General features: G+C 34.6%; 1 protein-coding gene across 1 annotated transcript in view; it reads left to right on the top strand.

Annotated features, from left to right (window-relative positions):
* Positions 1–14,250, top strand: part of Rep (Rab escort protein) — a 43,968-nt gene extending 29,718 nt beyond the window's left edge. Inside the window, exons 10-17 of the mRNA XM_089249419.1 lie at positions 2,673–2,779; positions 5,854–5,970; positions 6,742–6,804; positions 8,259–8,316; positions 9,276–9,372; positions 9,702–9,794; positions 11,960–12,132; positions 13,579–14,250. Coding sequence (XP_089105545.1) covers positions 2,673–2,779; positions 5,854–5,970; positions 6,742–6,804; positions 8,259–8,316; positions 9,276–9,372; positions 9,702–9,794; positions 11,960–12,132; positions 13,579–13,857 — 987 coding nt within the window. The 3' untranslated portion in view covers positions 13,858–14,250. The remainder of the gene's footprint in view (positions 1–2,672; positions 2,780–5,853; positions 5,971–6,741; positions 6,805–8,258; positions 8,317–9,275; positions 9,373–9,701; positions 9,795–11,959; positions 12,133–13,578) is intronic.
* Positions 14,251–15,193: the final 943 nt, after the last annotated feature.

Raw genomic sequence — 15,193 nt, 5'->3', positions numbered from 1 at the left:
AAGCCTGTCAACCTATTGGGAGACATATTCACGGATCGGGAGCTTTGATTATAACCATCACCACAAAGGAGAAAAACTACTGTACAAGAACTCTGGTGTATGGCTTTGAGTGAAATAATCATGATGCAAATCATTGAATCATAGGGTGTTCATCTCTGAGTTGTCTGTGAATATCTCCTGAGTATGAAATCAAGCATCTATCCTCAAGGGTAATTGATCCCTACAAGGGTAGGGCTTGCAGGACTCTCTAGAACAGAGCCTAGGACAAACCTCATTATTTTCCTTTTTTTACACTATAAATTCACTATAGAGGAGGCCCCACCAAAGATTTCGGTCTTGGGAGGGGGCTCAGCTCCAGGATAGTGGGGGAAATGATTAACACTGAGATGCTCGCAATAAAACTGAAAAATGTTATTACATCAAATGCACACTTTAATTTTTTTTCCCACAGGTAGGGGTCACAATGCCTTTTATTACATCTGCACAGACCTGTTTCTTGGCTCAAAGAATTTCGATATCTATACGGAATGATAAAATAACATTCTGCCTTATACAATATAGAAATTTTTTTCTGCACAGCAAAAACCTCTGTGTACGTGGCAGCATTCTCTGACTCTAAATGGCCATATTTTGTTAAACTTATCCACTATGAAAAAATGGCACCTTTCTTAGGCACTTTTGATATGTGGCATAAGTGGTTCTAATTCATTGACGTCTTTCTCCCATGTAAAATACAGGGTGATTCTAAATTCATGGGAAAAACTTTGAGGTGATATAAGGCACCTAAACAAGCAATTTTGATCATAGAATGTGCTGTCGAATTGCAATAGCAAAGGCGGTGGAGGGTGTTTTTGGAGAAAGATTTGCTGATTTTTCCTGATGGATTTGCTGCGATATGTGCTATCAACCATTCAAGGATGCATATGCACCTTCGGATTGGATTGGAGTTTGTTTTTCATTGGTGCAAGGACCATCAAGGTTATGCTGTGCCAAACAATGATCAAGCAGTATAATGACTTGTGGTAGAATTTGCATTACCAGGTTGCACCACGAGAAGACCTACCACATTACAATACCCTGCACCTTGGTCACGAGCATTAGCGCATGCAAAATCAGCCTTTAGAGGGAGGGCACATTGAGTTCAGGAAGCACAAGGAATTTCTCCCAGAGAAATTTTGAGCTACTAACCTTCAAAAAGCATTTTAAATTAACAGATATTGATAAAGATAACATACAATACAAAGATATTCTCTTTTGATATTTTAATTTTTTACTGAAATATTTTTAATTTTTGATCGTGTTGGAGAGGGCACGAGCCCCCTATGTTCTCTCCTGCGTACTACTCCTCTGGTCCCAAACATGAATTCAGGGCTGTTACTTTGCTAGAATATTTCGCTACAACGTATAAATAAGAAGGTAGGAAGAACTTATCTTTATGCTACATAACGTAACAATATGTAAGCAACATGACGCAGAGTATCGATTTTAAAAACTAAAAATGAGGGGAGCGTTTCTTGGGTTTTCAATAAATGAATTTTGTCTTGTATAATAATTTGTCTCATATAATAAATATATTTATCAATTTTCATGTTTTCTCCTAAAAAGGCACAAAAGCACATTCGTGATACTTGATTGAATAAAATTGTTCTTAATTATTTTTAGTAAATTTCACGTAGAATTTTAATGCTTTATATGATATATACATATATATATATATATATATATATATGCGCTAAATAACTCATTTAATTTTAATTTTTATTTTATAGTAGTTTTTATTTAGGAAATTCTCTCGTGACATCTTAAATCATCAACGTTACACATGACCCCCACCAAGGGGGTCGTAACCAACACTTTGAGAACCACTTTATCTAGGTAATAGAGGTGAAGAAAGAAAACTCTTTTCAGACAGTTGTATGTTAAGGGCGGCAAAATATTATTCACCTCAGGGGCACCAGAATTTCTTGAACCGGTTCTGAGTGGGAGTCATAAGTTCTCACTAGGAGCAACATAGCAGATGGGCTTTGTAAATTTAAATTGTCAATTGATTATTACATTGAGAAAAGAATAACACACAGTAACGCAGATTCCCCACATGTAGAAAACTTTGAGTATATTTTAGTATATTTTAGCTTCATCTACCAACATATTTGTTTAATTAAATGAAGAAATGACAATAAAACATTACTGAAATGTAGTAGAGCATCACTTCCCCCCCCCCCCCCACAATCCACGATGCCTTTGTACCTCAGACACACCCTGCTCTTTACATTATATACCTACATAACAAAATTTCGTTTTTTGTAGATTTCCGGAAAATCAGTCAAGAAGACTTAAAAATTAAAATTAGCCAAAAAATTTGAATTTTTGGGATCTAAAATAGAAAAAGATAGAAACATCGCCATTGATACCTTCATGTAACTTGTATGAATTCAGTTTTTTGCAAAAGTTGTGTGGTAATTTTTCTTGCAATTCAAAACTAATGTTTCTCACCCAATGTCAAATTGAAGGGGAGACAATATTTCTCACTTAAGTCTATCTTACAATTTTATGCATGATCGTGCAGTCTCAAGAAATTCGAGCATTAAAATGGGAGATGCTACTGTAACTCGAGTATTATCTCACAATTTATTTTTTTTTAGTTTTCACATGTTTTTTTTCATCCATTCAAGGGATTGAGTGCCACTCAGAGGTTTATGGACTCCCTCGGAAGATATGGGAATAGTCCATTTCTTTGTACTTGCTACGGAAGTGCCGAGTTACCTCAATGCTTTTGTAGGTATGTGTGTTTTCTGCCTTGTTGTGAGAGAGTTATGAATTTTTTATTTTATGTGGGGGAGTTTGTACTGTCCATAGTTTTGTTCTCGCAAGCCAATTTACTTCTGATGAAAGATAATTTTTTGGCCTTGAATGCCATAGTTTGTTTTAGTCAGTCCCCAGCACTTTTTCAACTTTAGTGGTTGGCATCATCAGACGAAATGTTAAAAAATAGGAAAAAACTGATGAAACCCTGCATGGAAATAGTGATCTCTCACTTATACACTCTCTTATTTAGGTTTTTCTCAGTTACGAGATGATTTTCTACACTCCCAGTCAAAGATATAGTATAATAATGCTATTCACTTATCCTTTTTTTTTTCCTTTTCTCTTGCATCAATGCATAAGTGAGAGATCACTGTATTTATTGATTTTTCCCCATTTCTTTTGATGATGCCAACCTCTATTATTAAGGAAGCATTGAGAAGTAACCTAAACAATCAATGCCTGAAAAGTTACACCTCAGCTTGGTATAAGCATCCTACCAAAAAAACACAACAGGCCTTAGATAGCGCACAAATGAAATTTCTTTTAGCAATAACTGTGGCCTATAACACAACAGCCACTCTTGGACTCCAGGTGATCACAGACAACTGCCCACTTCACATAAAGCTCCAAATGGAAGCAGTCTATACAAACGCAGTTAGGTTTAAGAAAAACATTCAACCAGAACTTCTAGACTTTGACCCCAATAACTTTGAAGCACGGGAGCATGGCTGGCACCACCACCCTTCCTGCTCAACTATCCCCAATCAAATTTCGATTGACGGCCACGATATAAAACTAGCAAACACCCACATATACACAGATAGCTCCAAAACCTATGAAGGCATTGGGGCAGCTTATTGTGTATACACAATAACAAGAAAAACAAACATGGCAAGCTGCGCTAGATAAAAACAATAGTAACTTTCAAGCAGAATTGTTAGTGATAGAAGCAGCTACACAATACTCTTGAGGAACAGAAGAAAGTTTTAATAATAACTGATAGCCGCTCCTCCCTTCAAGCACTTCTAGATTCAACAAATAGAAACACAATAGTACATGTATTGAGGCTGCGTCTATTAGATAAACCAAAAATTTTCCTAGGTTGGACGAAGGCCCATGTTGGTAATCTTGGAAACAAGAGAGCAGACTCTCTAGCCAAAGCTGCAATCAACTGTGACAATAAACTTGATAACCCTTTCCCTCCCACTAATGCTCCTGAAGCGACAACTTGAACAAGCAACCCTCCAGGAATGGCAGCAAATTTGGGACCAAGGAACAACAGCTAGGAAAATGCACGACATTGTCCCTCGAGTCACATACAACACATTAAACTGGAAGAGGGAGGTGACTATCTTCATAACAGGACACAGCCTATTCTCTATATACCTACACAAATGAAAACACTGCCAAACAGACAAATGTGCCTGTGGTATGGTGGGTACTCCAGTTCACTATGCCACAGAGTGTAAATTTTCAAAGCATCTACACATGTACAAATATTCTGAAAACAATAGAAAACAATGGTTCACTCAAATAATCAAAAACACAGCAGCAAGGATTACAAGCCTTTTCAAATATATACACGCCAACGAAAAACAAAACATCTGCCCACCAGATTTATTAAATAATGCTTCAAGTTTCATGAAAATAAGGGAAAAAACAGATAGATAAAAACAACAATAAAAATCATATCCACATGACTGCCACTACTAATGCATAACCATTACGTGTACAAGATATAGCATGATTAACCGGACCCAAACAAGAATTTTTATGACATTCCCGTAACAATGGTGTAAATGTGATAACCACAAGTGTTTTTCATTGTTATTCTAGTGGGGGTGCTATGCGGGAGGACACAAATGGTTTCATAGTAACCATTACATGTAGTTTTTATTTTATATATATTCTTTTTTTAATATATAAGTATAACCAGCCAGAGCGAGTCAATCAAAACAAGACCAAAGCTGATCCTTAGCTAAGGCTCTCTCCAGATGATCCCCCATTTAAACTAATCCTACATTGCGCACCAAAATAGGTTTAGAGTGCAACGACTTGACCTGGCAGTTATATGTATATGTGTATTTCTCTTTCCTCTGTTTAAGTTCTTCATGCATTTCACGCCCACAACACATGTGCATACTCATATGGTCGTATTCATGTTCATCACTGAATAAGGTGCTAAGCAAGATGGCACAGGTGATTCCTAATCGTATATATTCCCCCACACAATATTTCTATTTTGCATATTTTCATCAAATCCACCGGAGCGAGTGAAAATACAATAAGACTGATGCTAGCTTATAGTCTGCAAGTTATCAAACTCATTTGCAACCAATAAGGTGTTAAGCGAGATGACTATCTCCGATGGATATTTTATATTTCACAATGAGATTGTCATTTCGTTTGGTTTTTTTTTATATCCTGTGTATATAATATGGCAAGTGTAAGATAACAGATGAGATGGCATGGGGCCCCCTCCAATTGCTTTTAAAATATACCTCCATCCTAATATGTGTACATTCATCCATCTTAACGAAACCCTGAAACTTTTCTCCAACTCCCAACCCCATCTCGTCTGTAATCACCACGAAATTTGTTAATCGTGACAGTACCCAATTGTCCGGGGAAAATATGTTGTAAAAATTTTGTATGTTCTTTTTCTGGACACAAAAAGTGTTCCAGACTCTGCTACGAAGCTGGGCTGAAAGAGATCTCGACAACGGGATAAGTCCAGTGGCAAAGTTCTGGCATTCATTCATTCAGCCTTTTAAAAAGCTACCTTCTATCCAAAACTTTGCTGTGAATACTTGATCAGCTACATATTTCATTCGTATTTATTGTAATCCGATCATAAAATAATTGGGAAAGATGTTTTTGCTGTATTTTGTTGTATGTTGTTGGTTTTTAAATTGCTCTAAAGCTTTTTCTTCATAAATAAATAATAAATTAACTAAGAATTATGAAATAAAATATTTTAAATAGATATTCTATGCATATTACACCTTCATACATGCGTAAGTATATATTTTCTGTAACTTTTTGCAGATTGTGTGCAGTTTTTGGTGGAATCTATTATCTGAAGAGAGATGCAGATGCAATTATAGTTGATTCCAATAACCATTGTGCTGGCATCATATCACATGGTCGCAAATTAAAATGCCAGTATGTATGAGCGCTCTTTTTTTTGGTTCAGTTTGTGTGCATTAAAAATCTTTAAATTATACAAATCACTGAATGTTTCCTTCAATGAATTTAAGTCATGAATGATTAAATTAAGCATTTTATTCATGTGAAATCAGTTAGCAAAGTGTAGTTAAGGCAGTTTTATGAAATGAATATGAAATATAAGAAAGGGAAATCTTTTTCCATAATTCCTGTGTAATTCATATCCTTATTTATGGTTGTGAATTATAAAGACATGTTAATGGTTGAAATTTTTATATATTAAATGATTGAGGGTATCATATGCTGCAGGAAAATGTAGATCAAAGCAGAAATTAAATTATTTGATGGGCCATGGTTGACCAGGTAAAACAATCAATGAGACAATTTTTTTATTGTACTTAAAAAACGTTCAGAGGTTTCCAAGTTTAAAACTCATTCAGTGTCATGGTTACAATCTTTACTGACACAGAGGTACAACTTCTACAAAAGAGAGATGGCATATATGACACTATTCTTGCAGATTTCCAAAACCCCAGGAATACAGCAAACTGAGTAATTAGCTCACAAACCTTCCAACAAAGAACAGGGAAAAAATAGTGATCGGGGAACTCTTAGTCCTGATGTGTATAAGATTACTATGGTGCGATAAAAAAGTAAAAAATTATGATCCTTTCATGTTTGTGATATCTAGTTAACTGAAAATAATTATAAAGGAAATTACTTTGGTATGAATAAGCTTTGAATTTGTATCAATTTTTTATTATGTAGATCTCTTGTTATGGAATACAGCTATGCGCCACTTGACTACATTCCTTCTGAATCTACTCAGATGTAAGCGTCCTTAACATTTTTTTTTTTTTTCTTGTCATTTTATTCCTACTGTTTAAGTTATATTTAGTTTCCTAAATGCATCATTTTCAATTATAAATATTTTGTAAATAGATTTGTTAAATTTTTTAACAGCACAGGGGGCATTAATTCAAAAACAACATGCTCCACAGTAATTGTCACAATACGAGATTTGTTCAAAAGGTATTCTACTATAGTTTTTTGGGCTTAAACCAATGAAGCTAGGGAGGTGTGGTTTGGTGTACATATGTAGGCGATCCTAGTAAGCATGCTTGAATTTTTTCCTGCCTGCAGAAGCTGCCAATTGCCACAGATTGCTGATGAGAGGAAGTGTAAGTGAGCACTGTTACATTTTTGGTTTTTTTAAAAAAAGGCAGAAAAAATTGAACAACACTAATACATTAGTCATGATAGAGCTGCCAATTGCAACACAACCTTTTTTGTAGTACTTCTTGTTGATGGGTGTGCTGTGTGGTGCGTACTTTAGCATGTTCTGTGCGATTCACAAATGGAGTTACTTCTGCTTGATCAAACAGCTTTGGCAATAACCTCACTGAGATTCTCCTGAAGCCCAAATCATCAGTGAAAATAGAATGAATGGATTCAGTGCTGATACCTGCATCATCTGCAAGTTCTCTGATCATAATTCGACGATCTTGTATCATTAGTCCTGATTTGGTCAATGATCTCATTTTTGGATGCTGAGAGCCTACCAAGAATGCTCTACACTATCCATGGATGTGCAGCCAGCTTTGAAGTGGTTATACCACTATTTTACTCATCCTCGGCCTGCCGATGGCTGGTATCTTTTGCAGGCAGGAAAAAATTCAAGCATGAGCACTAGTGTTGCTTACATTCATGTGCCAAATCACACCTCCCTAGCTTCATTGGTTTACACACAAAAAATTATGGCTGGATATTTTTTGAACAAACTTTGTACATGCCACGGCTTTTGCAGTTTTGAAAGTTGATTTTTGGCTGCTGTGGCTTCTATAAAGGTTAAGAGTTTTGAGAAAACCTTGCCCCCCCCCCCCATTGCTTTCTTTCCTAAAAAAAAAACAGGTAGAGTTCATGTGAGAAATCTCATAATATACTACTACTTATTAAATTTCCACTGATTTGCAAAATATTAAAACAGGGCCCTCAGTAAGCAAATGGTGGAGGCCAGACTTGTACCCAGCAAGAAAATTTCCTTCTCATTATATATATATATATATACAGAACAGCTAACCATAGCTACCAGTTCCAATTGATCAACGCCAACCATTTCCCCACAATAGTATTATATACAGAATCTCATTATATACAGGAAGTCGAGTAGGTCAAGGATATTACAGTGCCATCAAGTATTTTATAACTTTTCAGTCATCTAATAGATTCAGGATTGAGCAATGTTTAAATGTTGCATCAATTAAGTCATGATTTAATAATTTCAGGACATCCAGGGCAATTTATATTACTGATGCTTCAATAATGTTAGCTGAAAGGCAACAGGTATGCATTATTTATTGAGCATTTGATGATTTCAGCTATACAAAAGTTTTTTTATATACAATAGGTAAACTTGATTAATTCAAATTTTAGATAATGTGAGCTTTTAGGAACTCCCCTTGAGTTTTTATCTAATTTAATGTTAAAATTTCTTGATTAATTCAATTTTTTTTTCTCGATAATTTGAAGTTTGAGGAGAAAGGAATCATGGTTTTTATATGGGCAAATTTGTTTGGAGAAATTTTAGAAGAAGCCAGACTTTGCTTTCCTCAATCAAGTTGCTAAATAACAAATTTTCAAGGACAAATAAAAGTTTGAAAAAAAATTCTGTTTTCCTCTTTTTCTTTTTTTAATAATTTAATGTCCATTTTGACATTGTTCAGCTGGAGTGCATTGAGCATGTGTACCACTTAATACTGTTTTTTCAACTTATAGATCAGAGTGTATCATTCAAAATCTGAATCCTTTTATAATTAAGAGTATAGAAATTATATTGAGAGATAAAAGTTCAGATCCTAATACTGTTAATGAAAATATATTTCCTTGATAGCATAAGAATGATAAGCAAAATTTGGGAAATAGTTTCATAATGGATGATCATGTGAACTATTTCCATAAATCGGCTTTGATCATGGTCAAGAAATTCTGCAGTGATGCTGATTCCAGAACAGTGGGATAATGTAGCAGCTAAGATCAATTATATTATAGTTATTAATTCAAGTTTTTATCTGTATTGAACTGGTGATAAAATTTTAATGGTAATTATCATGTCGATGACTACATTAAAATTTGTAGTCATTTTACGAATCCAGGATAGATTAATTGAATAATTCAAACTTTTTTCCAGTGACTTTAGACTTTGAATTGACCAAGCTCAACTGTACCTCCAGATTTTAGATATTCCTATGATTCAGTCTACATTTATGCTCCATTAATGCATCCATTTATTTCCTTTTTCATAGAATACTCTTTTGAGGCTGCCACCAGTATCAGGTGTATGCAATGCCATTACTGTTATTGAGTTTGGCTCGCTGTCTTATGTTTGTCCAGAAAAGTTTTGTAAGTTCTTTGAAACTTCTTAAAAACCTTTTGATTTTTTTTTTTCATCATTAATCTTACCACCATCTGAATATCCCTCAGAGTAAATATTTTTTTGCATGTATAGTAGAATATCTCTATCTTAAATCTCACCAGAGTGAAAAAAATTTCGAGATAGAGATTTTTGAGAAAGGTCTTACAAAAAAAAAAAGTTATGGCATCTATAGATGTCATGTCCAGTTAACTGAGTGAAAAAAAAAGATTATGTATATAAATATTTACATGAAGGTGGTGATGATAATCTTTCTATTATAGTTCCTATAAATCTGTAGTGTTAATTTTTTCCTCAGATGTTGTACACATGATCTCCCAGTCTTTTGGAAATGCAGTAGAAGAGGAATTTAAAGCAGCAGAAAGGGATTTGTTTAGTACTCGATCATCAGGTAATCAATCATTTGCCATTCTATTGAGCACTGAAAAACACAAAACAGAGCTATCTTTGCCACAAGATGAATATGACCTATAAAACCATTATTTGCAGGGGAAACAAATGATGTAGTTTTCACTTTATCATTAGAATTTTATTTTCATAATTTGTCGAGATAACATTTTTCACTGGTTTTATAAAGCACTAATTCTCAAAGTATCTGTCCCAGATGAGCAGCAAAGAATTTCAACTTTTAAATGTTCCATATTTTTAAGTGAAAATGGCAGGTGCCTGAATTTCTGTGTTATGTAAGTATAGTGTTGAAGGTGTACCTGCTCTCTTAAAGATTTTTTCAAATGGGGGAGCTGCTCACATTTTCTCCTTGAAGTTGGGAAAACCACAGAAAACCAACTTCAGCAGCTGACCACTGTTCCCCCTCATGGTTCAAATCTGAATCTGCACTATACGAGTCCAGCATGATGCCCATATGACCGCACATAGGCTTTATGTAGATTACTGAGATTAGGGCTGAAGCTATATTAGTATTAAAAGATGCGACAGGTATAAATTGCATACAGTTAGTATTGTGCTGTGGGCCTAATCGCATTCATCATACTCATCCAAAAATGTATGTCGCTCATCTCATGATTAATCATATAGTGCTCTACAATAAGGAAGTGGGGGAGGGGCGTGCATAGAAATGAGCCCATAAATCATCTTATACCTTTCTTAGGGAGTCATGCCCTCTGGAGAATGTTAATGTGTCTTTGCCTGCTCTGTTGTCAGAAAGAATTAGTTTATCTAAATAATCGCCACAGAGGTATGCGATCACTAGGGCTAGGATTTCTGAGACTTTGTATAATTTTTTTTTTTTTTTGCATATTTCACTATTTTTACGTAATAGCATATTTTAATTATTTTAAGGTATTATTTTGCAAATTTCTGCATTTTCATTGAGAAGTAATTTTTTCCCTTGCCATCCCATTTTCTACTAAAAGACATAAGCTAAAGATAAAAAAAGAGATCTTGGTGTTCAGAACATCTTTGCATTCATCCTAGTGACAATGCACAGATACTGTCGTTCCCTTTCTTCAAGCTTGAGACAGAATTTTGTGAAGCAGACCTGTTGCATGCTAGTCTTGTTCTCAAGGTTTCTTGGTGATCCCACAAGTTCTTCCACTGTCCTTTTCCCTTCAGGAATATCATAGTAGTAAATTGATTTATCATTTTTGTTATGTGCTCAAGAAGTGTTGCCAATGTGGTAATACAGTCAACACTCATTATAACGACCCCACATTATAGCGACCAATACATTACAATGACTGGTAGGATAAGTCCCAATAAAAACTATCATATATGTTTGCCTTTCAATGTAGCGACCCTCCTAATATTATGTCCGTTTTCAACAGGACAGAGGGGTTTGTTATGTTGAGTGTCGACTGTGCTTACAGAAAAACAGGACGAAATGCAGTCAAATTTTGTTACGATGTCAAGAAATATTAAAAATGTTTTGTACTAAATAAACACAAAATTCATTTAGTACGAACCAACATTCATTCAAACCAACAACAGAGAATTGATTATATGCAATGTGAAAAATATTTAATTTGTATCAAGCGAAATTTATATTGAGCAAGTTTGTCTTGAGTAGGTTCAGTTATACTCCTATTTTAGCATTAAATTCGTAGATAAATTTATACTTTCAAGTTGTTGTTTTTTTCTCCCACAGGATATTTTTTTAGCCAATAAACTTTCAATAGGATGCAGAAACTGAAATAATTTAAAAAAAACTGTTTTTTGGCAGTTGATAAATTAAAGAATTTTAAGTCAAGCAACAACAGTTGTTGTACAAACTATTTTAAAACACCAGTAACTGATGGTTTAAAATAATTTTAATTGAATTAATATTCCTCATTCACACTTAAATTCCTCATTTCACTGCAAAGCAATTTTTGTAGGTAATTTTTCTTGTTTTATAGAACATATTTTTAGTTCTTTTGAGCAAAAATTCATTTTTTATGGAGCCTTTCCCGGCAGTTTTTAGGTAAAAAATCTTAGCCCTAGTGAAGTTGCAGGTGTTAAATATTTGAGAACCACTGCTGTGTAAAGATTGAATGTCGTCATTTGATTATAGCTTCCCTATTTATCATAAGTATCCTTTCTTTTTAATTAATCTCTTAGACAATTGTGAAGCTGGCAATGATGAATCATGTGGAAAGCCAAAGATTCTATGGTGTCTGTATTTCAAGCAGTGCAATATGACAGATGGGAATTTGAATGAAAAGACACCTAGTGGTGTGTTCCTCACATCATCTTCAGACGCAAAGTTAGATTATGAATACGCAGTAAAAGAGGTTAGTTGTCGTATATGTGTATCACGCATCATTCTTGTTGTGCATAATTTTTGTTGAGAGTTAAGTTGATGCATGCAATTACAACATACTCAATTACAACGTATCTCAGCCATTATGGATTTCCCATAATCATGACAGAACTCACTTAACTAAGTTCTTTTACTTTAAAGATAATACTTAAAAATAAAAGTGGTCTTTGCAAATAGTCACATACGTGAATATTAGAAAAAGCGAGAGGTTTTTGGTTAAATACTTAAATTAACTTTTATTACAGTGCACACACGATTTTGGGGGGTCAAAGATAAACTTCAGATTTGGAAACAATAAGTCCAGTGTGAAATATTATTCCCAGAAACATTGTTTTTGTTGAAACTATTCTCATGATCTTTTGAATAAAGAGGTATTGGTACATAAGATTGCAAAGTATCCCCCATCTCTGTTTTAATGAAGAAAACGCATTGACTATTCCTGCTTCTCTTCTGTTAATTTTCTGATATGCTTTTAAATCATCTGACGATACTGGGTGCATTCACAAAAAGTGTAACAATAATTTAAACTCCTATCTCAAGAAGCATTCAGTCAGTATATATCATTGCTTTTGATGTCTGCAGGTAGATCTCATTAAGGCGAATACAATTATTCCACTCTGGTTTTAATACCCTTTCTGCTCTGGGCAGCATGCTTTTGGCCCGCTTTCATAACAGAATTATTTTATGCTATATCTCAAGTTTGCAACGCAAATAAAAACTAATGGTGTCATCTGATAGACTTTTTAGGATAAATCCAATGATAGCACTCCAGTTTTGATATCTCTTCTGGTCTGGGTACCAGGCTTGCAACCTGCTTTTGCAATAGAATCGTTTTACACTATATCTTGAGTGGTTTGCAATGCATATGGATGACATATTATTTTAGATTATTATTACTTATCCAGTGTAAGTGCATTTCATGCCTTCTGGGCTTATTGTGAATAAATAAATAAAATAAATAATTTGTATCATCTGTTAGCTATTCCAAAGACGAATCTGATGACACTAATTTATTTATGTCATTACCTATCGCACGATTCAAGGCACAAAGAACGTATTCACATCAAAGTTTGCAGTGTCTATGACCCAGCCTATCCTAATTTTTTTTTCTCTCACTTCGCTGTTTCTAAGCCAACCCATAAAATATTATATTGCATCTGTAGCTTCTGGTGCCTCTTACCGGATTCTTTTAATGTCAACCTAGGAGTGGTACTGCCCGCTTTGGGAATTGTTGGTTTCAGTCTACTTAGGAGTCACCATCGATATTGTTAATACTGATTTATTCAAAGACAGTTTTGCATTTTTGTTGCTTTTCATCCACTGAAAACTACTTCAAAAATGCACTTGACTAAATGACTTTTCTCCCATGTGACGTTGCTTTCGAAATTCTCTAATTTTGGCTTTTAATTTTTTCCAGGCAAAGGAAGTCTTCGAGAAAATGTATCCGGGAGAGGAATTCTTGCCCCGAGCACCAGATCCAGAAGACATCATAATGGACGATACATCGAATCCCGGTGAAGAAGGCACACAAGTCACCTCGCACAATGAAAACGATAATATCGAGAATGATCATCTTAAAGAAGAGGAAGAGAATGATGGTAAAGAAAACTGTACTGAAGCCAAGTCTACTGATGGTGATAGTCCCGTTCATAGAGAGCTTGTAGAAAATGCTGTGATGAAAGATAATACCATATGAAATGTGTACATTACAATTATGTCTAGAATATATGTACATAATACATATTTTTCACTGTTTGTAAATGAAAAACTTATGCTTCTCGAATAATTTCTAATGTTTTTTTACTCAAACAAAATGTAAGTATATAAATCTTTGCTGAATACTCAAAGCTGTTCGATTTAGAGAAATGCCATGTTGATAAATAGCGAAGTACATTCGCTTTAATTTGTCTACTTAATACTTTATTCTTATTAAATTTGAATTCCTGTGCTGTGATTATTCTGTGAAAAGAAAAAAATTTCCTTGTGACTCGCTGGACCTGTCAAAAGCAATATCTATATCAGTAGAAGTAAAAGAAATACAGCTAGCGATAACTATGTAATGAGCATGAAATATATAATGTTTTGTGTGTGTGAGTGTCTATCATTTTCTTTACATCTTGTACAGCTCAAATGATTAAAATACAAGGAAGGTATGAAAGTTAGTGTCGTTTCATTTGTATGAGTGATCCAGGTTTGAACCCTGTTGCCACTCATTTTTGTTCGGCTGAAGTTGGTTTTCAATTTCAAGGCACATGAATGCGAGCCTATCTCTTCATTTAAAAAATTCTTTCAACAGAGAGCAGACAGACTTTCAACATGATACTTGCAAATACATATGCAACGCCACAACAGGCAAAATGCCCAACGAGGTGGCTGAGAAAAAGAAACATAATATAAAAGTCAAGCATTCACCATCTTTACTTCAAAATGTGAAACACAGGTGGCAAGGTCTGTAACTCAAAGGGTAATTACATAAGGGCTGTGCATGCACAAACTCGCACAACACGTTCTAACATGTACTGATTCGTTAGAAATTCTGCAGAGGAATGTGTTATTCTCCAGGTGCATATGCGATTAAGTAGTAGTAGTGCGAGCAAAATGAACGCACTTCAAAAGTTCATAAGGACAAGGGCTTAACGTTTCCGGGGTTTACTTCAATCCTGGGACAATTCAGTTTTTTTTTCAACAAAGAAGCAGAAAGCAAGGGGAAAAAATTATTCATTCATTGTTATACAGGGGATATGGTATTTTACTTGCAAACCATTGATCCTAGAGGCATACTTCCAATTAGAAAAATTATCCAAATAACACGTGGTACTCAGATGCATTTGTTGCAGGTTGTGTCACGCCATATCACGATATTAAATTAAGTGATAATGCGTTGAGAAAAACAGAAAAAATCATTGTGTCCCAAATATAGATTTTTAATGGCCTGCTCAGTATTCCAACATGCTTAAACGTATTCACTTGTCCTGAACTTAGATAAAAATAATAAAACATGGTCAATCAACACTATTTTATTAATCCAGTGT

This window comes from Pholcus phalangioides, unplaced genomic scaffold, assembly GCF_987345545.1.
Source record: "Pholcus phalangioides strain wild (caught in Gottingen) unplaced genomic scaffold, Ppha-v1.0 ptg000022l_1, whole genome shotgun sequence".
In the NCBI taxonomy this organism is placed as follows: Eukaryota; Metazoa; Arthropoda; class Arachnida; order Araneae; family Pholcidae; genus Pholcus; species Pholcus phalangioides.
This window is presented reverse-complemented; position numbering and strand designations above follow the sequence as displayed.